At 45.8% G+C, this 25,131-nt stretch overlaps 1 protein-coding gene across 4 annotated transcripts in view; it reads right to left on the bottom strand.

Moving 5' to 3' along the window:
* The window catches only part of CEMIP2 (cell migration inducing hyaluronidase 2), a 217,655-nt gene that overhangs the window by 186,090 nt on the left and 6,434 nt on the right, over positions 1-25,131 (bottom strand). For 3 of the 4 annotated variants that reach the window (XM_029612545.1, XM_029612563.1, XM_029612537.1), the window contains exon 2: positions 11,082-11,415. In XM_029612545.1, the coding sequence (XP_029468405.1) occupies positions 11,082-11,412 (331 nt within the window). In that variant the 5' untranslated portion in view covers positions 11,413-11,415. Of the gene's footprint in view, positions 1-11,081; positions 11,416-25,131 lie in introns of those variants that run through there. The other variant, XM_029612554.1, reaches the window with a different exon arrangement.

Raw genomic sequence — 25,131 nt, 5'->3', positions numbered from 1 at the left:
CCAATACCGATCCCTGTGGTTTTCCACTAATAATCTTTCTCCATTTGGAAAACGGACCATTTAGTCCTACCCTCTGTTTCCTGTCTTTTAAACAATTGCCAGTCCACAGTAAGACATAGCCTCCTATCCCATGACTTTGCAATTTCCTGAGGAATCTCTCAAATGCGCTCGGAATGTAAATCCCTGGGTGTGGAATCTCTCCCACTAGAGGCCATCATGGTCATGACCGGTGGTAGGGCAGGGAGAATGAATGAGAGCTTGCGATGTTCACTCGAGGTTACCTATTAGGTCTGGAAACCCACCCAATAATAAGTCCCCCAAGGGCAGGGAGGGAGAGCAAGGTTAAAAAAAAAAAAAAAAAGGAAAGGGTAATTAGGAAGCAACTAAACTGCTATATAAAGAAAGAAAAAAGGATGCAACTACATTATTTAGTTAACAAGTCAATAAAGCTAATAATAATCAAAATGTTGTATCATGTACTTTCTCTGGGAACTCTTTTTCAGTGACCCCTAGAGTCTGAGCTTTTACTTGTCAGCTCTGGGAAGTTTAACTCTTTATACACCCAGCTGGAATATGTAGATAATTTTAAGTTGCTTCTTTTAATTTAAAACCTCTCTTTTATCCCAAGCAGCTGTTCACTTTGCTCCCTTTGGGGTGTTCCTACTCTGGGTGACTTACACTCAGAGTATTCCAAGCTGTTTGGAAACTTTGTTAGCACTAACCAAGCCCTTTTTAGTAAAACCTGGATCGGACTATAAAAAGAACTGTCCAGACTGGAGTCAGTTTTTACAATAATCTTATAATTTTCCAAATTATTCCTGTCACATCTTGTTAAACATTAAGTTTGCTGATACTACACGACTTCCCTGATCTTCTCATAGTCTATTTACCCCCTCTTATATAGTGAAATATGCTCCTTTCTTCTAATTCTCTTTTTAAATATTCTGTTCAGTTTTAGGTCTCTTAAAAAGGTTGACTCAGTGTCTCTTCTCCCTTGTGTTTTCCCTTTGTTTATTTATGTCATTTGTATATATTTGGGGTATTTCCTAAGGGGTTTTGGTACTTCACTATTTTAAGTTATTTTCAATTCCAAAAACTCTGTTTTGGGTTCACATTTTTTGTGAACCCGTCTGGTGTGCACAACACTTATCATATTTTATTTCCTTTCAATTTTACTGTTTGTATGCAAATTTATATCGAAGTCGCCAGGGTTCACCCGGATCTTCTAAACTTTCATGGTCGGCTTCTTTGATGTCCCTTACCTGGGATCAATAGCTTTTAACTTTTAATTCACTTTTATTTTCAATCTTTTATTTACCCCTTTTTCTGCCATGATCTTGGAAATGGCTTCACTTCCAGTTCGGGCCTGTTTCTGTTCGCAGCTCCAGAGGCTTCCCCAAGGCCCCCCCCGAAGACATGGATCAGCCAATTGCCCTCTAAATCGCTGGGTCCTGAAGCTCCTGCCGCTGCCCCTGTGGTCTGGGAAAGCATCAGTGGCATTGACGGCCGCATCGCTCTGCACCCCCCACCCCCCCCCCCCTCAGTTGATAGGTCACAAGCGAGCCCTGCCTGTGAGCACCGCCAGGACCACAGGAGGAAACACAAGCACCGCGGCTGGACTCCTACATAGCACAAGCAGCCTTCTGCCAGTCTCCAGCCCCAGCCAGCCTCACTCTCCTTCTTTAAAAAAAAAAAAAAAAATGAATAAAATAGACTGGGCCTACCTGCATTGTTTTTTCTCTACTCCCCCACCCAGTTACACCTTATAGACCAGAGCCAGGGTCAGTATCAGTGAGAATGGACACTTCTTTCTGCCAGGTAATTTTTAATGGGGTCAATATTCAAGTCCTGGCTGGCTAAGTTACAAGGATATTCAGCAGCACAGCTATGCGGCTGAATATCCGCATATATATTGCAACTTAGTCGGATAAGTTATATCCATCTAAGTTTAGACCTGCTATTGAACAGGCATAGCTTAGACTACTTATCCAGCTAAGTATCAGTCTCTCTACTCAGTCGGATAAGTTGTCCAGCTAAGTAGCGCCGCCCCAATCTGCCCACTGCCCGCCCACAAAGTTGCCTGCCTAGCAGACTGCTGGAAAAGTGGCTTATCTGGCTAACAGCCAGTGAACGTGAGCAGATATTCAGTGGCCGCTAGAGAGCCCGATAAGCCCTACTTATCCTGCTATCCACCATTTGAATATTAGGCCCATTATTTATTTTTTTCCCTGGGGTACTTTGCCGTATGAAAACCCAAATATGCTATATCAACCGGCTCTCCTTTATCTACATGTTTATTTTTACACTTTCAAATAGTCTAAAAGATCCACTCTCTTTTTAAGTACAACCAGTGCTTACTCTACAAAAATATCACACATTCTTCTCTATCGCTCTCTCTCTCTATATATATATATTAGTCTATCTCACATATATATACACAGACACACCCACACAGATATAAGAGAGAGAGAAAGATTTTACTCGGTATACCAATCCATCTTCAGGAAGGTAATCGCAGAAGCCACAGCAAAAATAGAAATAGAACAGATCTTAATCGAATAGCTGTGCTACAGAGAACAAAGTGAAAATACTTGAAGTTTCTCAGCTAAGCTCCAGGAAAAAGCATTGCTAGTCCCATGTTGTAAAAGTGCTCTCAAACCCAGAAGCCACCCCACACAGATGCACATCGCAGGATACTCACAATGAAGGCGCAGAAGGCAGCTGTGAACACGTGGGTTACTTTGCATAGTCAAGCTACCCAAAAAAACTAGAGTTGTTGGGGCTTTCTCGAGCACTGGATATATATGAAACACTACATTGTGCCATACTGTTATTACAAGTTAACAAGCTGTTTTAAAAAAAATAAAAGCCAACTACAAAGAACATGAAAAAGTGCTTGCAAACCAAAGCTCTATTTTGCCACCTGCTATTACAGCATTTCAATTAATATGGGGGGGAGAGAGAGAGAGAGAGAGACGTAGCATGGAGCTCATCCGCACACAGATCAGGGCCAAGTTCTGCAGCTCCGCAGGTTTCATGACTACTGTGGGCAACATACTCTTAAGCTCACAAGCTGTGCAAGCTAGAGACAAATGCTACTTCTGCGTCAAAGCACCACACAGTCCAAAGTGTTATTTTCTTTATCCGGCGTTTATCAGCGGAAAGAAGTAAAAGAATGACTCAGCTGAACAGTGCATTGTCTAGCCAGCCGCAGGGACCCGGCACTTTGCATAGGAAAAAAAATGCCCCATCTGAATCCCCACATACAGCTGCCAGGAGCCTGGCATGCAAAGGCACAGCATCAGCAGGCTTAGGAGAAATAGAAAAATAAGCAAATAAAAAAATGCACACACAGAGATCCCACCTCTCCCGATAACCTTAGGCAAGTCACTTTACCTCCCATTGCCTCAAGTACTCATTAAAGGTTGATTTTGAAAGTCTGACGCACACCAAAACTAGGAGATACGCGAATATGTTGGGCCAGAGCGTGCCGAGCAGGTGTCAAAAGCCGCCCGAGTACGCGCGCATCTCCCACTGCATGCACAAATGAAAAGCTCCAACAAAGGGGCGTGGCGTGGGATGGGCCTTCCTGGATTTCACGTTGAAGCTAGCACGTAAATACTTACGCACACAAGCATGCGCTGGGGTCTCCTTCCACGTAACTTGCAACACCCATCTAGAGTGTCCAGAGAGATTATTTTGGCAAGTAACCACCTTGTATGCTACAATTAATACTGAGTGCAACACCTGGAGGGGAGAGAGGGAGAGGAGAGAGAAAGAGAGGGAGAAAGAGAGATATGGAGGGCAATTTTCTAAATCCATGTAAAAGGGCTCTTGGCAGATTACCCACCTTGCATGCAGGTAAAAGTTAGTAGGCACGTGTTCCACAATGCACCTACTTCTATCCACGTTTTCATGGAGGTGCTTCCTGGGTAGGCTTAAGCAGCAATGGGCAGTTTTTTTGCATTTTCAAAATGATGCACCTTGTTTCAGCTGTAAAAAGGATCTGCAGCCAAAAGCAAGTGCGAACCTCAGCGGATACTTTTTCCTTGATCAATTTTGAAGGATAGGGACAAAATTGGTGAGGTAGAAATACCCATGGACTTTCCACCTGCCTCCAGCTTTGACAGGGATTCCCATGATATATATAGAGAGAGAGAATAAATATAATTTTCCCTGTACATTTACAGGGAAAATAAAGTAGGACGTTGGAAAGGTTACCACCATCAAACAGTCCCAAAATAATGAGCAGGAGACTGCAGCCATCTCCCCTACATTAAATGTCACCTATTCACAGAGTACAGAAAGTGTCCTGTCCCCTGAAATCACTTAAAAGCACGGCCAGGCTAGAGAGCCAAAAACACTATCCTTCCCCCTGCTCTTCATAGGATGTCGTTATCAGATAACTCCTCTACATCTTAACTTCTTGTGATATTTTCTCCTCTCTCATCTCATCTGGATTTGTCTCTTAACAATGGTGTATGTTCTGTAAACATGCTCTGTATTTGTTCTGCAATAGAGTGTCAAACTCCGAAGGAAGTAAATCAAACAAGGACAGAGCTAAGAGTGTTAGGCAATCAACATTCAGTGCAAACAAGTGCCAAGTCACGCTTTTGGGAAGAAGTCCAAGGGAGCAGCCAAGCACACTGTATAACCCCAATGCAAAAATAAAGGTGCGTCTCAGATGCACATTTTTGTGATCAGAAATTAACGCCTGCCTGGAGCAGGTATTAATTGCTGAGCGCTCCTAAAACTAGTACAGAAAAACAGAAAACTCTCGGCGTCGGTTTTCCTAACCGGTAAACGGCCGACGCTCTCGGGCTCCCGTTATGAAGGAGGCGCGCAAGCGACCCCAGCGCCTCCTTGATAACGTGATCCCCCCTAATTTAAATATTGCATGGCGCCCCCAGGAGGGGCGCCTGGGGGCACGTTAGGAAAGCGGGCGCTGACTGTTCAGCGCCCGCTTTCTACACACAAATATTGCATTGGCCCCGTTCGTGGCTCGAGGCAGAGGAATGCTAGGATGCAAACGGAGAGGCATAACCAGCAAGGGGGGGGGGGGGGGGGAATAGGAGCAATAAAGCTTCGGTATATGTCATTGATGAGATTTCACCTAAAGTACTGTGTCCAATTCTGGAGGATGGACCTCAAAAAGGATATAGGCAAGAATAGAGGCAGTCCAGAGAAAGGCACAAAATGGTGTTCCAAAAGCCCATGGCGATGAGACTCATATCTCTAAATATGTATACCCTAAAGGAGAGGAGGAAGATGTAAATAATGCAGGAGTGGTAAATAGCTTGCAGCAGAAAGGAATTGCTAGAATAAGAGGTCACAGGCTTTTGGTGCCATTTGCTAGCCTTTCTCTGGACCAGCTCTCCTTTGCAGAGCTGTAGCCAGGCAATTTGGCATCTAAGGACAAGTGAAAAAGTGCATCCTCACCCTGCATACAACTCACAACCCCATGAACTGGAACACTCTGTTAAATGTTTTGATTTTATTTTCATTTAAAGCTCTATCATCATTTATATTTTACAAATAGACACGTGTGACCCTGGTCCCAAAAGTGTGACTCTTAGATATGTATAGATGTGATCCTTAATCTCTACTCAAATGATTAATAATCTCCAACTTGTAAAAGTTAATAATTCACATACTGCTTTTAACAGGAAAAATGAACTCCATTGCCAGGCACATTGTGATAACCCCAGAAAACCCTGCTAAAAACACAGAAACTTTGTAGCAAACCTGCCCTACCATAATAACACCAGGGCCTCACACAGCCCTTTCAATACAAATTCTGAACTGCAAATAGAGTAATAGGCCCTAGAATACCAAGACACTTCCTACTGGGAAAAACAGAAAAACTGGACTGATACAGAGTCCTGTACAGAAATTAATTCCCCCTGTCCCAACCCCACACCTCCCCAACTTTCCCCTCTATTGTCACTAACGCTTTCCAACCCTCTCATTTTCCATTCTCCCTCATCTTCCAAAACCTCTCCTCTTCCTCACCTTGTCATTCCCTAATCCAGCGTTTTGCAGCCCTGAAACTGAAGAGCGGGAGGGGAGAAGAGGCTCTTTTTACAGCTGATAAATTTTACCCGATACACTGAAAAGTCAAAGAAATGTCAAAATAGTTACAAGTAAGAGCCAAAAGGGCAAACAAAAACGTCCATGTCATTACCTCAAGTCCACTCTGGAAGGGAGGGGGACTTTTAAACTCACGGAGCTGGATATTCAGAAGCCATTCAGATGCATAACTGAAAAGTCATCCATCTAAATGGTAAAGCGGGCGATACTAGAAGCCTAAGTCAGGAGCGTTCTGGGGGCGGGCAGGGAGCATTTCGGGGAAGAGCGCGCTGCTGAATATCCTCATTACGTCATCCGGATAGCTTAAGTAGCCGTTCTGCGGCTGAATATCGACCTCACTGTATTTTTTTTTTTTTTTTTTGCAAAATCATTTTTATTGTAAAGACAAGCATTTCCACTAGCACTGCAACATATTCAAAAACAATAGCAACAAGAGAACAAACAGTACAGTAGTGATGCTGGCCTCCTGTTTAGTAACAATACCCACCCCAATAAGCAACCAGAACCTCCACCATTCCCAACACATTCAAACTGCACAAACCAAACACACCACATACACCCCCATTCAGACAACCACCTCACCTTCCAACCACATTCACCCCACCCCCCCCTAACCCCTGCCCAAGAGCCCTAAAAACATTTAGGGAAAGAGAAACCCTGATCAAGAGAACTTAGTAGCAAGGCTACTCAGGAGTTACCCGCCCCAGGAGAGTTGGTGTACCAAGTTTCAATATATCCTGCTGTAAGCAATTGAGTCTGGAAATCCACGGTGAGAGAAGAGTAATAGCAAGCCCAGCAATCTGCATATCGCTTATCCCTAGGCTGAGGAGACTTGGGAAAATCCATGCGTTCCAGCAAAATCATGTCCATCATGCGATGGTGCCAGGCCACAAGCGAGGGTGTACTCGCAGGCTCAATCCACACTGTATTTTAATGAGATTTCTGCGCCCTCCCTCCCACCCCCTTCATGTCAGCCAGCCTTTCAGCCTCTTTCCCCAGGAAACAACTGCTTCTCTCCCTCCTGCCCAGGCCCCCCATGCTTAGGGACCTTCATGATCAGTTCCTTTTTTTTATTTTGCCTGGGAATTTCAATGTTAGAAGAAAAAGAAACCAGTGGAAAAATGACTTCTCCACTGGTTTTTCTACTGACTTTTTTTTTTTATTATTGTTCTAAGATTAAAAAGAAAACTAAGGTCTCTAACCATCTTCCACCTATTCACTGCTCCAGCTCCAAGTTGACTCAGTTGCAGTAGCCACTGCTTCTGGTGCTGCTCCTGGCAATCTCAAAACGGGGGGGGGGGGGTGCCCGTGCTGGCCTTGCACACACACACACACACTGCACCCCCAATCCCCCTCTCTCACACACACAGACAAATGCCTCCAGTCAATTCCCTTTTCTCACCACCCCCCCTCCAGCTAATTCCCTTCTCATCCCCCACCCACTATAAGAAATTAAGGACTTGCCATGCTGGGTCAGACCAAGGGTCCATCAAGCCCAGCATCCTGCTTCCAACAGAGGCCAATCCAGGCCACAAGAACCTGGCACACTATGATTCCCCTTTCATCTCCAGCCCATCCTCAGACAATAATCCCTCGATCAACCCCTCCCCCACCCCCCAACAATGATCAACAGCCAGATTTATTCCCCCTCCTAACTCTGGCCCCCCAGAGGAAGGGAATGCTCGCGTGTTCTACTCCTCTGCTGGCCCCGCACGGCCCTCAAAGGGTGCCCCTAACTCTCATGTCCTCCACAAAGTCTCACAAAGGTGCCAGCTGAGGAGCTGAATACTCAAGCCCATCAGCTGTTTTGTTCTGGCACCCGCAGGGACAAAATGAGGAGGAAGAGGAAAATCTCCGGATGGCCCATTAGAGAGAGAGAGAGAGAGAGAGAGTCTCAGCGGGGACCCCCATCTCTCAGCTAGAAAGCCGGAAGTGAGCCTGAGGAGAGGATCGGCACTACAGAGGAAGGTTGGGTTTTGGGGGGGTTTTTTTGTTGTTTTTTTTTTTTTAAAGGAAGTCACAGACAGCTCAGTTGGGGAAAATGCTACAACCTTAAAATTCACAGCATTTAAAAGCCGCCCCTGACAGCTCCCTTTGAGCAGTGGCGCCTGTGGCTGGGGCCGTGTTGGCCGCAGGGTTGCTATGGCTCTGCTTGCTTTGTCTGCATTCCTTCTGGAGGTACTCCAGATGAGGTCTCGTTTCCGATTTGCACACTGGTATCATCACCTTTTTTTTTTTTTTTTTTGGGGCATTCTAGTGCAAAGAATGAATGATAGGTTGTATTTTTCGGTCAATGACCCTGATCCAACAGCTAAACACGAGGAGATGCTTTGTCATCTTTTGGGCACTGCGGATTCGTTCCTGACGCGGTTTGAGTATCCTCTCATTCCAGGTTGGCAGCAGTCCCCATCGCTGGGGGAGGGGAGGGCTGAGCCAAACTTCCTCACTCCCCTCTCCCTTAACACAATAAAGGTTGAAACTAAATCCTCCCGCCCTGCCAGTGCCTTCGCAATTTACTCCTAACAATATGCAAGTGCAGGACTCTGACCTTTGGGTGACCCCTCTCTGTCTTTGCTATTATATTTAGCTCTTTAGCCAGGCCTTCCCTGCAGATGACCTATTCACGCTCTTCTAATTCCTCCTTCCCAGTAGGGCATGGACGTTATATGCTCTGCACTCCCAATGGCAAATTGAACACCGTTGTAAATTTATCTCCGTTTGCAATTTGTCTGTCCCTAAATTTGATTGTAATCCTTCCTGAGGCCATTCCTGGTAAAAAAAAAAAAAAAAAGACTGAATATCAATCGCCTATAAATAAAAAAATACATATTAAACCACACAGTCCGGTGATCGCTGGTACTCAGGCACTCACCTACTGTGACTCTGGTATTTCTATCTGCCGGTGACATCTGTAAGTACTAGAGATGTGCTTCGGGTAAATATTTTGTGTTGGGCTTCGTTTCAGGGGCCCCCCACGAGAATTTTGGTTTTCCCAATGTTCGGGGGGGGGGGGTGGTTTCCCTGAGGCCCCGATTTGTGGGTTAGTGCGCACTAACTCCCAATAGTGCGCACTAACCTGGCAGAGTTAGCACGCGCTAACTCAAAAATGAATTTTTTCCGAAATTTTGGAAAAAATTCAATCGTTTTTCGGTTCTCCTGAACCATTCCGAATTGGGAAATTTCATTGACTTTGCCTAATTCGGGGAAAAAGTTTGCACATCCCTAGTAAGTACTGGGTAATGGGTATAGACCTGCCTTTCTGTGTTCCTGCCAGTTGCCAGAGGAGTTTTCCCTTTAGGAAGTACAGGATCTCCCAGCTTCTCTGCACGTGGGATGCTCCAAGCAAATGTCTGACGGTTTAAGATCCGCCAACAGCAATATCTCCTCCTTCCTTGCAATCCACAGAGGCGTTTGGCTAAATCTACTCTACCTCCAATTCCACTGCCTGCGCTGGAGGTCACAACAGGGTAATTGTGAGTTCCAGGTCTCCTTTCTAAGCTGAGGTACAGCGCCCTCCTCGCTTCCCTATACCACCTGCATGGCAGTTGCTTTCATGTTTTACTTCACATAGAGTTCTACCCTCCCCCCTATTCTGCCTGCCCTGTCATTTTTTATTTTAAACTACTGTATATCAAGTGTACATTAAGAAGGTTGTTTTTTCTTTAATTACTAGTTGTAATAGGCACCTCGTGTCACTGCTCCACCCTGGATAGTTCAACCTCCTACACCAAAAGCCCATTGATGGGGGGGAGGGAAGCATGCGTGCTGCAACCCTCTCAGCCCCCGCACCTCCCTGACTCGGGAAGCCTGGACCCAGCAGGCCATGGAGCCTCCAGAAGCTGCAGCAGCCGCTCAGAGTTTTGACGCTTCACGCTCATGGGCACAATATGAAAGGCCTACCGAGCCCAAAGCCAAACTTTTTATTTACCCAGGGAGTACAGAAGCGTGAGGAAGAAGTTGGGCGACTTCCACCGAATTCTATTGTGGGTCAAGCTAATTCCGGTCAATTAAGGCTCTGGAAATGTTTTGTGAAGCTGCTGGCAAAACTTCTGCAGCACGGGTCTAACAAGCTGTTAAACAATAAATGTTACCTCACAGGCTGCTTCTTTTTTTTTTCTGTTTGAAAGTTAGAGAGTAGAAATCTAGAATCTGAGTATGTAGACATCCATTTCCCCCTAAGCAGGAAGCAAACCAACGACACGAGGAGGGCCATCCCTAACGCTGTACCTATAATCAGAAACCAGGGCTCGCAAAGTCAGTCAAAGAGAGAAAACGACCACAGGTAAGGAGTGCAAGGCCCCTCCAGCCTGCCCATTCTCCTGGTGCATTACTGCAGAGCCTACCCAGTCACAGGCTTTACCTTCACAGCCTTGTATCAAAGGATTATCCGGGCTTGACCCAGGGGTTTTTTGTTTTGTTTTTTTAATTCTGTTATAGTTTTTGCCTCCACCATCTCTCTTAAAGAGCTATTTTATGCATCGGCCATTCTGTGAAGAAATATTTTCTAATTTGCTCCCCAGTCGATTCCCTATCATGATCTCTTGTTCCAGAACTTTCTAAATTTTTACACATTTAAAGTACTTGAATGTTTCTATTATATCCATCTCCCCTCCTTTAGGATACAGTCCATGCCTTCTAAAAAGCTGCATGGAAAAACTTAACGGGTATTTCCAGATAGGACACGATCAGTCAAATCTTCCGACATAAAATTAATAACGCTAGCTTGGATTTCTACGCTGCCATGGATGCCACAAAGATTGCAATGTGCTCGACAAGTTCAGGTTTTTAGCATTTCAGAAAGCAGTCGCTTTCGGGGGCGGAAAGCTTGGCAACACATTTCAGGAGCCTCAACTGCGTTAAAGCGTCCCCCACAAGAGAGGAAAGAGGGAATGCATTCACTTACGGCTGGTGGGGGGGAAAGCCCCAGATAGTGGCCTTAATTCTCCTTTGCCCCCACCCCCAAGAACTTTTACTCATGCCAGACAACTTACCATCCGGAGCATATTTCGATGATATTCCTAAAACGATTGCGAGGACGATGAAAAACGAGAGGCTGGACATGGCAAAGCAAACCAGAGTGTTTTTGTGTCGTTTCCGCCTGCTGGTTTCTGCTTGCTGCCTCTGCTCCTCTGCGGGGACTGCAAACGTGGCATGGGCCTCCTGCCCTGCACAGGCAAATTTAGCCAGGGCCTGGCTCTTTGGCAACGGTGCTGGGCGCAGTGGAACAATTTTCCCTGGCACGTAGCCGGAGGACCGGTGGCTGTTTGTGCTCTGAGGCTGCAGGAAGAGGGGGGAGCCACCTCTGTGATGAGTCGCTTGCATGGTCTGCAGGGAAAAGGGAACAGGAGAAAAAAAAAAAAGGAGAAAGTGTTTGTGACGCGCTCACGATGCATCTAAGAACATAAGAACATAAGAAATTGCCTCTCTTGCGGGGCACAACTATTAACTGCGTTTGCCCAAACGAATCTGCGTTAATTCAGGAGGCAAACAAGCAATTTTCAAATCACAAATAAAGGACATGGCAGGAAATACTGTTTTTCTTTAAAAGCAATGCATGCCTGTAGAAGGAAAAAAAAAAAAAAGCAAAAAAAAGCATTAGTCAAAGATGATCATAATCAATGTGTTTGAAAAGCCCAGAAGATAACAAGAAGTTCCAACCAGAACTCATGAAGCCTGCTTGTTGGAGTAGTCACGCGCACTCATTCCGCAGTCTGGGCATGTGTGTGCGCATTTGGAAAAAAAAAACCCCACACCATTGCCAGAATCATCACGTGCCTCCTGACATGTCCTGAAAATTTCAGGTGGATAAGTTATTAGATGAAAACACGCAGGCAGACACATTTCATAGGCATCTTTCTCTTCAGAAGGCAGGCTTTCAAAAACAACAAAAAAAGCAGGCAACTCTATACTTCCAGTATCTCTGCACCGGGAAAGAATTGATAATTAAGTTTTCCTGACTGGAGTTTTAAAGCGCTGCAACCACAGGCGGCGGGCATCCAATTCACAGGAAGGGCTCGCACTTAAGTCACAACTTAAGTGCGAGCCCTTCCACAACTTAAGTTGAAATGACTTAAGTCAAAACCAATTTTCCCCATACGAAGCAATGTAATACAAAGGGGACTGGCTTAAAATCAAAACAGTGATGGCACTTTCATCTAAAAAAAAAGATACAATGTATTACTGTACATAAGTTAAAAGCATAAAATGTAATGTCGTAACTTGTCTACCCTGGTCTTGTGGTGGTTCATCTTCCCAGCCCTGGGGAGCAATGGGGTGTCTCACCCAGGGTGGGATAAACTCAGTCCTCGGGCATGGGCTGAGGGCAGGTTTCCCTGCAGGGCCAAACCGGCTGAAGACACTCCCCAAAGCAGTCCACTCTCCACTCCATCCTTGTGCTTCGAGCAATAAAATATTTATTGTCAAATTCAAGAGCAGTTAGTAGCAAAAACAGCAGGCTAGAATCACAGTTCATTTTTACCATCCACATCCTGGGCCCACGTGGTCATTTTAACCAGAATATCAGTCCCAAAATTTCCACTTCTCAGTTACAGTTCACTTAAAAGTGAATTTTAAAAAGCCTGACACACACATCAGTCAGTGGGTGCGGGAACAAGTCTGGCTCGTGCGCACCGAGCGGATTTTAAAAGCAGTCCGGATACGCACGCGTAAATGCCACAGCGCGCACATCTCGGAAGCCTTAAAAAAAAAAAGGGGCTTGAATCGTGATCTGGGGCAAACAGAGGATAGAGGTTAACTGGGGGAAGTTAAGACTATTAGATATGGGGGGGTTTGGAGGACCTCTCTCTCTCTCTTAACTGGCGAACTGGAGATGAACTGGTAAAACTGGGAACAGCGTCAGCGTGTGCCCCTTTTTAAAATTCCCTGATTTACGTGGCAGAAGCGGGATTTGCGCGCCCATGCACGTGCCCACTTAAAATTTGGCACACGTGAGCATGGCCGGGCTATTTTATAACATGCGCGCATACACGCGCACAAGTTATAAAACGGCCGCGTCCCTGGGCGCGGGCCGATGCACGCACACACACACACACGTGCACCCGCACACCGGTCTGAAAGTTTCCGTCCCAGGATACCCCCCCCAAGCCCAGTTGGCTCCGGTTCACATCTCCTACCGTATCCTTCTCCCTGCCTATTCCCAGAACCTGCATGGCCCCAGTTCATTTCCCTTCAGAAATTAAGTCACAGTTCTCCACAAGGCAGACTTTTTATAACCCTTGCCAAAACTCTTCCTTGCCATAGCTCTTGCCTGGATATCTCTTACAAAACCTTTCTTGCTCTCAAAATCCTTTCTGGGAACCAAGAGGAAGTTGCTGCTGTATTATTATTATTAATTTTTTTTTTTTAATATTCCACAGAAACTAGCAGCAGTTCTCACATTTCTGAAGTCATTCAGACTCAATCTTTCCATGCCAGAGCAGCTCCAGAGCCAGTACACTCCCTCAGTCCGTTGGAGCCAGTGTCAGTCTCGAGCCATGGGCTGAATTAACTGGCCAGTGCCTCTTCCTTAGGCCCAGCCAGCTCCCCCTCCCCCACACTCCAACATTGGTCCTTTGTAAAAATCCTGGATAATCCAAATACCCGCACACAGTATCCAACTGCCACCAACCTCTGTCATACTCCTCTCTTTTGAAAGCAGGTGGAAACTTTCTGATGCCGTTTCAGCCCTTCCTCAGCACCACGCTTGTGTTGACACAGTTTTCTCTCTCACACAACACTTGTAATCCAGAGAGTACACCTGGTCAGTTTCCCAAGCACCTGTTCCTCACACAATCCTCTCCAGCTGTACTCTAAAAGGGCACCACAAGATGTCAAAATTATTTCCCCGGCTCGGCTCCTCCTGGCTCTCTCAAACTCCCTTCATCAGACAACCAGCAGCCTTTCCATGTGCGCGTTCAGCTTTAGTCTGCATTTTATGTATTTTATCATTTTTGTCAACTTGATGATGGATTTGCTGCATGTTTTTGGTTTCTTTGTTTGTATTTTCTTGTAGAGATTATCTTTTTTAAGTTTATGGGATTGACTCTCTGCACATTCATCTCACCCACCCATTGCCTACTGTTCACACTTCCCACTCACCAAAACAATTACACTCTCATAAGGGCCATCCTGTCATCCTACTCCAGAAGATTTCCCTTGGTTAAAAATGCAATAAACCTTTGACCTTTCCCAGAAACAACTCCCAGAAGGCACAGGCTCTCTGGAGATCTGAAACAGCCCCTCTTCTGAAACCCAGACCATCCCTATTATAAAAACAGAGACTGAATTTTAACCTCTACCCCCATGTAAACCTATTGCAAGAATAGATCCCATATAGCTCTCTTGTTCCATACACCATTTAGTGGCATCTGTTCCACAGCAGCAAGATATTTTTTTGTACCTCTCATTGGGAGTGAATAGCTCATGGTGGCTACACACTGGTGGGGGGGTAGGGGAGGGGGCAGTGACTTTGGCACAATCTGCTGAAGCTGGCTAGTACAGGATGGGTTCTAGCCCTGCGACTAGAGCAGGGAATGGGAGAGAGGGCAAGGCCAGGGCCGACTCCACATTTTTATTTCTGCTGGGGCCCACGGCAGATTGCAGAGTCGGATGAGGTAAAGACAACAGTGGGTGGGAGCGCTGTAGGGCGGCTCCTGCTGTAGAAGAGGGATGCGGCAGGAGTGTCTGGGGGATGTGGGCAGCGGCAAGAGAGCCCACCCACCAACCCAAAAGCAAGTCAGGTGGCGGCAGACTCGAGCCAGCAGGAAAAGAGAGGCTAAGGGAGGCGGCAGGTGGTCCTCCTACACTGCCACACGCTTTCCTGGGGAGGCGGGGGTGAAAAACGTCCACGCCTCCTCCTCCTCCTCCTCCCTCAGGGGCGGGGAGTCAGTTTGGGATGTCGGCATGTGTGAGCGTGGGAAAGCAGGACACAGGTCCAGAGTGGGATGCAGATTCTCAAAAGCTGGAACGTCACCAAGCCGGGCGACATAAGGGTGAGGACCTGCTGTATGTGTTTAGATTTACATAAACCACCTTTCAAAAACGACAGGCCCAAAGCGGAGAGTCAATCCCATAACCTTAAAAAGATAATCTCTACAAGAAAATACAAACAAAGAAACCAAAAACATGCAGCAAATCCATCATCAAATTGACAAAAATGATAAAATACATAAAATGCAGACTAAAGGAAGCACAAAACACACTGTCACATAAAATAAAGAATAAAGCTTCTAGATTACTGTATGAGCCCACTGTATGAGTCCAACAATACTCCTAAACAGGCAAGACAATAAAGAAAGTATTCACAAGACGAGCGATATCCCTGCTTCATGCACAGTAATTCCAAGTCCAGTGCTCTGGACACTCTGGCTGCAAAAGCTAACAGAACTAAAAGCTAAAAGCTAACAGAACTGTGAAGGACTTCAAAGGGGCGTGGGATAAACACTGTGGATCCATAAAGTCAAGAGGCTGCCAATGAAGAGTGGGTGACTCGCCAGAATGATGGCTACTGCCTGGAGTCAATACCCTTATTAAATAAACATACACAGGCTTGACTCCAACATCGCTCTAAACTTCAACAGCAAGAGGAAATGTGGAAAAAAGGATTCACACTCACAAAGAGGGGAGTAGCTGGCTTGTTACGGCGGTTACTACCCCAAACCAAATGGGCCTGATACTTCACTTTCAATGCATATACAGCATAGTTCTCTGATTCAACGGCAGGGGAGAAGAAAAGAGGGTTCGCACTCACAAAGCGGGGAGTAGCTGGCTTGTTACGGCGGTTACTACCCCAAACCAAATGGGCCTGATACTTCACTTTCGATGCACATCCAGCATGGCTCTCTGCTTCAACGGCATGGGAGAAGACTTATACGTCACGCATATCCAGCATAGCTCCCTGCTTCAACGGCAGGGGAGAAGAAAAACAACCAATAAGGGCTAATAACATAGTCTGGGTAAAACAAATGGGCATGGGTGCAGCTTGCTTGTTGCGGCGGCTACTGCCCCAAACTAATCGGGCTGGATATTTCACTTGGATGCAGCTCCATCACTGCTCTCTACATTAAGGGTGGGGATGGAAGGGAAATAGAACCAAGAGCTAAGAGAAACAGATAAGTATGAGAGAAAGTGTGTGTGGGGCTTGCTGGGCAGACTGGATGGGCCATTTGGTCTTCTTCTGCCGTCATTTCTATGTTTCTATGTTTCTATATAAATCCTTCCCTCAAGCCCTGGTAAGCGAACACTTACCAGTGAGCATTCACACTAACAAGCAGGTGCCGAGATCAACCCTGCCTAGCTGGCGGCGCAATTTTAAAGGGACAAAAACAGAAGCATCTCCTCCGCACGTCAGGGTGAGGTGATGGCGCTGCCCTGTTCCGCCCGAGGGCTGGCTAACACCTTCAGCAGGGCATGCTGGGTCATAGGGCGCTTGAAATCTACTCGTTCAAAAATCACCCAAGGGCTGCAAAGGTTCGTTTCCGGCACTAAAGCTGAGGTCTCACAGAAGCCATCCAAGTATCAGTGTAATGTTTACCAGCAGCAGCCGAAACCCTACCAATCATGTGCAGGCATGCACGCAGCAAGCAGGTAACCTGGGCCACAAAAATGCTGTCCTCGCCCCTCCCTTCCGATCAAAACACATTTATAGATTGTGAAAATTTCTAAAGCCTTTTGAGGGGGACAAATAATCAACTGGCAGAAAAACTTCTGCTGACTAGCAACTGATTTTTTGACTTATGGACAATGCTGAGGCTTGGCAGCGTGCACCGGAAAACACTCTTACGAGTTCTTTTGTGGTTGTCAGTAGAGCATGCCCTAGGAAGTCCTCTGATAACGCAAGTGAATGGCTTTTGCAATCTTTCACAGCAGCAGAATTAAACTGTAAATACACTTTCTACTGACCAGCATGATACCAGCCACCAGATGCTGACACAGAAGCCGTATAGATTCAATATTTCAAATCATACACTGTGACTGTGACTTCAATGAGGCAAGACATTTCGTTCACTATATCCAGGGATGTTAGCCTTCAGTTTTAATTTTATTTTTCATTGAAATTTCAATAGCACAACAAAAAAAAAAAAATATTGCTGGAAAAATGAATTTCCGTTGATTTTTCTCCTGTTTTGTTATAACAGTCATTTTTTTCACTGATTTATGGTTTGCTATAACACTGAAATTCCCAGGGAAAAATAAAATAAAAACTGAAAACAAAAGGTCCCTAACTATATCTTGCACCGCTCAGGGCTGTATGCACACAACAATAAAGTGAATGTGCACTGCACTAACAAGGGAGCTGCCTCACCCTGGGCTTTTCGTAGGACAAAAAAATCAGACTTCACCTGTCATACCCAAGCTTCCATCAATCACCAACAAAACAAAACCCCCTTTCATTCCCCTGGGATGCATCTGCCGAAGATGAGCTACAAGTTGTGGAGCTGTAATAACCTCGCAGCAGGGCCTCACATTAGGAAAGGTGTGCCTAGAAAGGTTTCTGAAATAGGTCACCTGCTTCCTCCACTGCTTAACCTCCGGCTGTTTCTCCTCGCCAGAGTGCTGATTGATGTCCTAACACCACAGACTCTGGGAGTTGCATGACCTCTTTGCAGAGGACAGGGAGAAACTATGACCCTTACACCTATATCTAGACTTAACAGCACTTATCCCAGGAGAAAAACTAACTATCCACTGCCAAAGGTAGCTAGGCTACAGACAAAAACATAACGCACAAAAAAAAAAAAAGCATGAAAGCAATTTCTCATACGTTTGGTCCCCTTGATCAGTCAGTCTTCTTACTTCCCTGTGGTCAGTACCTGGAGGGTACCTCCTTACTCCTCTCCAACATCTTGATGATGTGGTCAGGTCAGGGTTCGAGTCCTGCTGTCGCTCCTTGTGACCTTGGGCAAGTCACTTTACCCTCCATTGCCTCAGGTACAAAAACTTAGATTGTAAGCCCTCTGGGATAGAGAAATACCTACAGTACCTGAATGTAAACCGGTGTGATACCTCAATTGAGATCAAATGTCGGTACATTAATCCACAAAAATATTCACCATCAGACCCCTCTTGATCTGCGATACCCCCTCAAACTGCACTCAACATCTAGACCTTTAAGGGATGCCTACAAGGGATCCCTACATGTACCTTCTATCAAAGCTATACAACACTCAAACATCAGAGACCGGACATTCTCCATCACAGGTCCCTCTATCTGGAACGCCATGCCTCCGGACCTCAGGCAGGAATCTTGTCTAATAACATTTAAAAAGAAATTAAAGACTTGGCTGTTCTGCCGAGCCTTCACCGACACCAGTCCAACAGCCTCACTTATAACTGTTCTAGCAACTATGTATATAAACAAGCGCTAAACCATGTATATAAATTATTAAGAGAATGTTTACAAATTATCATGAGGACTGCTCCTTGCCTCCCTCGCATACTCCAATGTATATTATAATCTTTATTCCCCCTTCTTATTTCCTACTCCAAGTTTACACATCCTTGTTATAATGTAACTTTATTCTCCTTCAAATCATCTCTACTGTTTGGTTGGTTATAGTTTCTACTTGTTCGATGTAAACTGAGTTGATTTGATTTGTATCAAGAAATTCGGTATATAAAAGCCTTTAATAAATAAATAAATAAATAAATATAAAAATAATAAATTAATAAAATCGGATGGGTGCCACCGTTTTCTGCACGCCTCATTTCTCCTTCTTCCCCAGGAATTCCCATCCACTGGGCATCTCGGTGAGAGACTCCAAACTCCTTCAGATGTTCCTACCCCGAGTCCCTGGATCCTAAGATTCCAAACTAAAACTCAAAAAGGGGAACCAGAAAGGAGGGAAACACTTTCTTCAGCTTAAATCAAAAGGCAAACTGGGACTTCTCACAAAAGGGAAAAAAGGCACCCTATCCTTGTTTCCATACCCAGGCTTCATTATCTGAAGCCCAAGGGTCCTTTCCCCATGAAAACAACAAAACTAGGAGCAGGCAAAAAGACATCCTGCCTCCTGAAAAGGCCAATTCAAAATCCACACCCTAAGATGGTGGCAGTTGTTTATATCTACTCTGAGGGCGCACCATCTCAGGCTCCCACGTGGGGGAGCCAAAATCCAACACCACTACTATTTCCGTTCCCCCTATAACAATGGAATAATCCTTTTGGTAGGAACCCATAGAGTGCTCTACAAACATGGCCAACAAGGGTGAGACGATAAATGAATGTTGGGATCCACATTGGATGAAAGGCATTGCATAGGTCCAAATCATTCCATTAAATACACCTGGGAAGGCGTCTTCTGAATGAACCACCACGTGGGAGATTACATGTCATGCTTTTGTGCCCACTGGCTCAGATGTGTCCCCATACCCTAACCAATTAAACCCCAAAATGTGAAGCAACAGAACTTTACCTGGCAGATTTCTCATCGTTTGCTTCCTTTGGGTTAAAAGAAACTGAAATACAAAGGGTGTAAACTGGGGAAAAAGAAAACCATATAGGGATGACCACAGATTGTGAAGCCTTGAGGCCATGGGAAGAGTTCCCAACTGAGAGCAACAGGAAGGGTTACACCAAGCCCTGTATAAAACTCATGATAAGTGCTGTGTACTGGCCAAAGTACTTCAGCGCCGGGGTTAACAAAGAGGGCTATGGTTTCAGTGGTTCACAAGAGATGTTCAGCGCCAAACAAGATACATTAGCGCACAGTGACGGGTTTCCTTCCAGGCAGCTCTCCCTCCTGCCCACGCCCACCCCCCTTCCCCAAAGTTCACCAGCAGCGAGGAGGAGGGGGTTCAGACCCCAGCAGCTGCTGCTGAGCAGTGGGGGCAGCAACTCTCACTGTTCCCCCCTGCTCTCCATCTGACTGCGGACCCACAGCCGCGCATGCGCAGCTGCACCCAGCAGCTTGCAGTCAGAGACCCTCAACAACAGGCGCTCAGACTTGTTGCAAAATGTGCTTATAAACAAACAAAACAAAAAAAAAAGTACATATGAGCACTGCTCTGGGAACGGCACACAAAACACCAGACAGAACAACAAGGCCTCCCATGTGCACAGAGAAAACAATAGCATCCAGCACTGCCCTCCGGACTACTCACTTACAGGACTGAAACCAGAAATTAAAGGGAAGACAAACCCAAGAGAGTCATTCAAGAGTGTAAACGGGACAAGATTTTTTTTCATTTTTTAAACTGACAGTTGAACACATGCCCATCCCCCACTGAAAGTTACTTGGGCAGAACCGAGCACAAAAGTGCCATTTTATGTTTTGATAGTGCATTTGGAAAGGTAGCAGTAGAAAAATCAATGCATGAATACAAAGTCGCACAGCAGGTACAACAAGAAAGGGAGCTCCCTTCCCCAGGGAACTTGTACCTAAGCACGAGGAAAGACGGACAAGGTAGCGCAGTAGTACAGAAGATCACTGAAGGCAGCTGAGTTTTATTCCGACTAATGAAATGTCTCTTGGCAGAGCCCTGCCTTCAGGTGAGATCTGAATGTGGACAAAAGGGGCAGTACAAGGGTGAGGAGGCCCCATGAGAGCAAAAAAGTCGGAAGTGATGGGAATCTAAGAGAACAAAGAAGGCCAAGAAGAGAACAGCTTGTGCCGGGCACAAGGCAAGAAAAGGTATTTGACAAGGGATATATGAGGCAATAAGCCCACTCAGTGACATCACCAAACTACAAAAAAAAAAAAAAAATCAAGCACAGTAAAATAAAACTGTACATAAACAGAACAAGTATAACCTAATTATAAGATGATAAGCAGACAGGGCAAGTATACAATTATAATAAAAAGATTAGAGCAAGCAAAATGCCAGAGTAAGGCCTTATGAAAACTTTAAAAACTGTACCCCGCTTAGGGTGCGCCTTGGTACAAATTAAGCGAGTTAGAAATTTCACAAACAAATAATAGGTACATTTCACCACTTGCCCGGGAAAGTTCTCTTCCTGCTTGTGAATATTTTCCCCCCCAAACGCTGGCATCCTGTAAGTGCCAGCTGGAAAGCTTTTCCGCAGCAACACTAGCCAACCCGAGAAAAAAAAAAAAAAAAATCTCATTCCAAGCTGGAGCATGAAAGAGGCACTGTGAAAAGATGCATGGCGGCCACGTCAGGATCCCCCTTGCCTGAGCATCAGCCTTTTAAACAGGATAGGCTGCGAGGTCCTGGCTTAACATCTTAGGAGAACCAAGGAAGCATCTCTCAGCTTTAATGTTGCTGGAATGTTCTGTAGCGGAAGGCTTGAAATTCCTCTTGCTTTTGTTTCTACTGTGGCTCGCACAGCAGCAAAAAAAAAAAAAAAGCCGTGGAAACCACCCCCTATCCCCCGCAGAGGGAAACCAAGACGTTTCAGGGTATTTTATACTGAAATGCTGCACGTTTTATTCTGCAAAAAAAACCTGCACCTGGGGCAGAGAGCCTGTTGTTTGATTCGGACAGGGGCGGTGTGAACACTCTGGCACATCTTAAATCACCATCAGAGAGCGAGGTGCTTTTCACGTGTTCTATTGATTCCTGGTTAGCTCAGTTCCACAGACAAAGAGACGAACCAGGAATGTTCCCTTTGGGATGCCTTTAATGAACTTGTTTGGATGAACCCCCATGCCCACCACATGAGCTCAAATTCCGCGAAAGCTGCGTCAAAGGCAGTGCCTCTCCCAGAAAGCCAGCATCAAAATCGACAATGAGCCACCCCTGCTTCCTGATGGCCAGCAGCAGGCATCCGGCAGAGTATTTACTCAGGGAATAGGGAAGCCAGAAAAGGGGAGGCCTGCTACAAAGGAGAAAACAAGTGTGCATGGCATGAACCCCCCAGCCACCCTCTCCCACTCCCCACCCCAAAGCTTTCTGAAAGTACAGAAGTGCCATGCATACGTGGCCTAACAATCCAAACAAACCATAATCTTATCTGCACATGCAGAATGCTTGAATACGTTTGTCTATACTGGACACAGTATATTTTATATGATATATGATATTATATATATATTTATACACACACACACACATTCATATTTTAGGGAAGACATGGTCAAACGCAGAATGCTGGCAATTAGCACAAGGGAGAAATCTGAGAGTGGCAACGCCATCAGTGAGGTTTTCAGTGGATGGTGCCGATTTATTAACCTACATCCCCATAAGCAGCCTCCACATACAGCTCACTAAATTTCATTTCCCGTACACCGTCTTCCCAGGAACCAGCCTGCCCAAGACAGTGAGCAACACAGAACATTAAAAAACCCAACCAAACAAATAGAACCCTATCCCATCCCACATCCCCACCATCACCCACCCTTCCCTCCAAACTCCCCAATAACCATCGTCACCCACCATCACAAATGCAAGCGTTAAGGCAGTGGGGAGCAGACCTTCTGGACCCCCAAACCTCCTCTTCCGTCCTCACAGGTGGTTGGGGCCCCTCCCCATTTAATCCAGAATGTGCTTGGTTTCAGCAATTGATCCAGGCTCCATGTGCCCAATACTATTTTTTTTTCTTGTTTTCCCCAATTTAAAACAAGGAAAAGCTGCTTGCACCTGCCCAATTCCTAATTTTCTTGCTAGTCAAAGCCCACAAAAGAACTGTGGTGAAACTGTGTCTCTTTATTGCTAGATTTTCACCGCACGCTCTCTCTTTCCTTTCTCTACTCCCAATCTCTCTCCCCTACCCCCCACCCGGCCTTGCTACTGCACAGCTGATCTCGTAGGCCACGCGGGCCGCCGCCACTGCTCGGGACCCTGGACAGGATGCTTCACTGGATGCACAGCACCGAGTTAAAGCACAGGGAGGGCGGTTCTGAAGGGAAGGTTCTTTGTTCCAAGGTGGATTCTTTACAGGGCCAGTTATCTTTTTACTGGCCCAGAAGCATATCAGTTTGTGACAACAGAGATCCCGGCTTCAAAGGAGCTTGAAGGGGAAAGTTAGGACTTTCACCAGGGAGCTGTCCTTCTGGAGGAAGGAGAGGAAAAGCTGAAAGGGGGGGGTGGGGGCTGACTAAACAACAAAGGTCAAAAATCCTGTTTCTTCCCAGAATTTCTACTTTGGCTGCAAGCCATTCTCGGAACTGCATCTTCATTTTCCTACCGGAACGCAATAACTCCACTCCCCCAAAAACGTAATGGTACCCTATTGAAGTGCCAGCATTATAGTATCTGAAACAGCAGAAGTTTTGGAGGGTTTTTTGTTTTTTTTTGCTGATTTGTAGGCCGTTAAGAGACTTTGTTAGTAGACAAGCTATTACACTCCTCTCAATGTAACCCTACAAATTCAACAGAAGTTCAAGTTAATTTAATAATATTACCTTGAATTCTTTAGAGGTGCAGCACTACTAAATGTTACACAAGTCCAACAGAGGTGTAGCCGTGGGATCGTTCCCCTGTCCGCATGCCTTTGTCATTGCATGTAGTTTTACTATGCAAGTTCTGGCACGTCAGTCAGCGTGCCCTGCACAGAAAAAGCAAAACCCATTTTCACGGTCGCGTTCTCAGCCTCCAGGCTAACACCTGGGGGGAAGGATGCTACACACCCATAGGGTGACCTCTATCTGTCCCGCGATCTGAAGAACTGGCTCACAAGCCAGAGGATGCCGGTCTTGGGCATACTCGGACGCACGGCATGTCGCGCAGTGCTTCCCACTTCCAGGCTTCGTGGCCCTCGAACGGATCTCTTCTGCTGACCATGTTGTACTTGTTCTATGAACGAAGGGGGGGTGGACATTGGACTCCAGTGCTTTCAAGCATCTCTCTCTCACACAGATATCAGAGTTTGCATTGCTTAGTGTAGAGTGTGGAATACCTTTATGCCAGCCCCAGGCTGGCGTAAAATTTTCCGGGTTGCAAGGGAGCATTGGCTGTGCGGAAAATGTATTGGATCCCAGGGATTAGCTAATAGCCTCATCTACATGAATTTACATACGACGAGCGCTATTAGCTATGCAGTGATTTGTACTAGCGTTTTGCACTTGCTAATCCCCGCAGTGGATCGGGGGCTATGGACGTGCATCCAAAACGCCCAGCCAATAGTGCGTTAAGCCGTGCGCAGCGGCTAGCGCCCGGTATTGCATAGGCCCTTTTGTGTGCCTGTGTGTGCGCGCATGTGAGAGAGAGAGAAAGAGAGAGAGAGAACACGTTTTCTGGGACATTGTTGCTATACAGTACACAGGATTTTTAGAATTTCACTCAGTTGGGTTGTGACCAGTGTAACTGAATTTATTGATTACTGCTGTTGGCTTATCCTTTGCAATCTGTTTTAAGACTGCCAGGTGGCCATTCAAGATGAGAGCGGTTCTGTTTAAATTCTGGCTATTGCACTGGTTTTACGGGTTTGAAGTTCTTCTACTACTACTACTTTTTATCATTTGTAAAATGTTACTAGACATATGCAATGCTGTATAGATACACATAAGAGACAGTCCTTGCCTCAAAGGACTAGTCAAGAAAAAACATACATGAAAACAAGAATCTGTAAGAAGGGTATTATAGAAATGTACATAGCATTTCAAAGCAGTTTCCAATAGGTGAGATTTTAGACTGGCTTTGAATAGGACCTCAGAGACCCAGTTTGGCCCCACAGCCCGCCCACCTCCTGCTCCTAATCATGACGTCAGAAGGGCAACCTTAAGTATCAGTATACCGCGGCAAACTACTCCGAACTGTAGCTTCTCGTGGCAGTGCTAGCCCTGCTACCACTGCATTAATTAACTGCTATGCACGGCATTACTGTGGCTGCTATCAGCCTTCTCTTTTTTTTTTTTTTAATTCTGTGTAGTGCCAAGGTCTTGCCCACAAAATAGGCCAGGGATGCCACTATTAGCTTCTCTCCTTTAACAGTTTTGCTCCCCCCTCAAAACGATACTGACCCCTTGAAGGCTACTATGAGTATTCTAATCTCTCTCTCCTCTCTCCCCTTCCCATCATGTCCCATAGTCTGGTTTGCTTTCAATTGTGGCAAAACACTGAATATCACATCCTCAACCAATATAATGCATTCGCCCCCCAGTCCCTTATGCCCTGCCTTTTCCCTTTGGTCCATCACCCTCT

This window comes from Rhinatrema bivittatum, chromosome 1 (assembly GCF_901001135.1).
Source record: "Rhinatrema bivittatum chromosome 1, aRhiBiv1.1, whole genome shotgun sequence".
Lineage (NCBI taxonomy): Eukaryota > Metazoa > Chordata > Amphibia > Gymnophiona > Rhinatrematidae > Rhinatrema > Rhinatrema bivittatum.
This window is presented reverse-complemented; position numbering and strand designations above follow the sequence as displayed.